Below are 1,511 nucleotides of genomic sequence, written 5' to 3' on the forward strand. Positions count from 1 at the left end.
TTATTATTACTGTTGTTGCTTTTTCTTTTTCATCCTGCGTTAAGATATAAGTAACAGTTGAACACTGACGATCTATGAAATCGACTTACTCCTCTACTTCCTGAAACTGCTGGCCTTGTGCCAAAATTTGAAACCAGTACTGTTGTTGTTGCTGTTGATATTTGTTATTGTTGTTGTTGCTGCTACTGCTGCCGTTTGAACCACCATGTCGCTGCTTTCACTTCGGATGTAACATTCCACCACAGTTGCATTCCGTCTTTCTTCCTTTCCTTCGTACTGCAGTCGAATCTTCAACCTTAACGGTTCCAATCTCATTCACACCGTTGTTCAAAGCAAATGTATTTGACATTTTCGCTCATAGTGAGGGCTGCAGTGACGAGGGGACACAACCACCGGTATTTTTATTGAAGCCCCATCTCTAGAGGGCTTGCCTATCAAAGCTAAAGCAGCAATCCTACCTCATGGAACAGACCTAAATCCCGCCAGACATCAACCTGATATTCCATGATCTCTGAGTGGACTTACAGGTGCTACAACTTGACCAAGGATGACTTGAATGTAATTATGGTTAAAGGAATCCTCATTATATCCTACATCAAGTCTCCACAACCCATGCAGTTTAACATGATAACAGGATTATTATTATTATTATTATTATTATTATTATTATTATTATTATTATTATTTACTTTTAATCTGCATGTTTGTTACAATCACTTGCCGAGGCACACCCAGCATCCTAGGGCGAGTGAAGGATAAGAGACGTTACAGTATGACTGAAAGCCCTGGGGGAGAGGAAGTGGCAGGGGCAGTAACGAAATATCTTCATGTAATAGGACACAGACATTTAAATTGATGGGGTTTATTCTTATTGTTGTTGTTGTCACCATACTGTGAAGATGTACAAAGTTGGAGCACCGTAATTTCTGAATGTTTAATCAAGCGTATCGACTAATGCGCTTGTAGTCTGTAAGTGAAATATTTTTAAAACGGGAAATGAGAGATCATTCACTAATAGAGTTTTATAAAAGCCTACCTAGAGAAAATTTCCCCTTGATCGTGGATTTTGCGAGAAAGAAAATGTCACTCTTTGAGAGCACATATAAATGTGAGCAGCTGTTCTCAAAAATGAAATCTTCTAAATCCAAAGCAAGATCAAGATTAACTACTGATAATCATCTTGAAAACAACTTGAGAGTAGCCACCTCTAGCATTTCTTCAAACATCGAGATGTTGGTGAAGAAACGTCAGCTCCAAATATCCCATTAAAATAAGGTTTCATGGCTATTTGAGGATACTCTTTACTCTCTTTTACTCTTTTAATTGTTTCAGTCATTTGACTGCGGCCATGCTGGAGCATCGCCTTTAGTCGAGCAAATCGACCCCAGGACTTATTCTTTGTAAGCCTAGTACTCATTCTATCGGTCTCTTTTGCCGAACCGCTAAGTTATGGGGACGTAAACACACCACCATCGGTTGTCAAGTGATGTTGGGGGGATAAACAGACACAC

At 39.4% G+C, this 1,511-nt stretch overlaps 2 protein-coding genes across 2 annotated transcripts in view; both read left to right on the top strand.

Moving 5' to 3' along the window:
- The window catches only part of LOC106878991 (histone deacetylase 2), a 219,318-nt gene that overhangs the window by 54,128 nt on the left and 163,679 nt on the right, over positions 1-1,511 (top strand). The window lies entirely within an intron of this gene.
- Positions 1,129-1,511, top strand: part of LOC128251094 (uncharacterized) — a 5,901-nt gene continuing 5,518 nt past the window's right edge. The window contains exon 1 of the mRNA XM_052977470.1: positions 1,129-1,246. Within this exon, the coding sequence (XP_052833430.1) occupies positions 1,129-1,246 (118 nt within the window). The remainder of the gene's footprint in view (positions 1,247-1,511) is intronic.

This window comes from Octopus bimaculoides, chromosome 28 (assembly GCF_001194135.2).
Source record: "Octopus bimaculoides isolate UCB-OBI-ISO-001 chromosome 28, ASM119413v2, whole genome shotgun sequence".
Classification (NCBI taxonomy): Eukaryota; Metazoa; Mollusca; class Cephalopoda; order Octopoda; family Octopodidae; genus Octopus; species Octopus bimaculoides.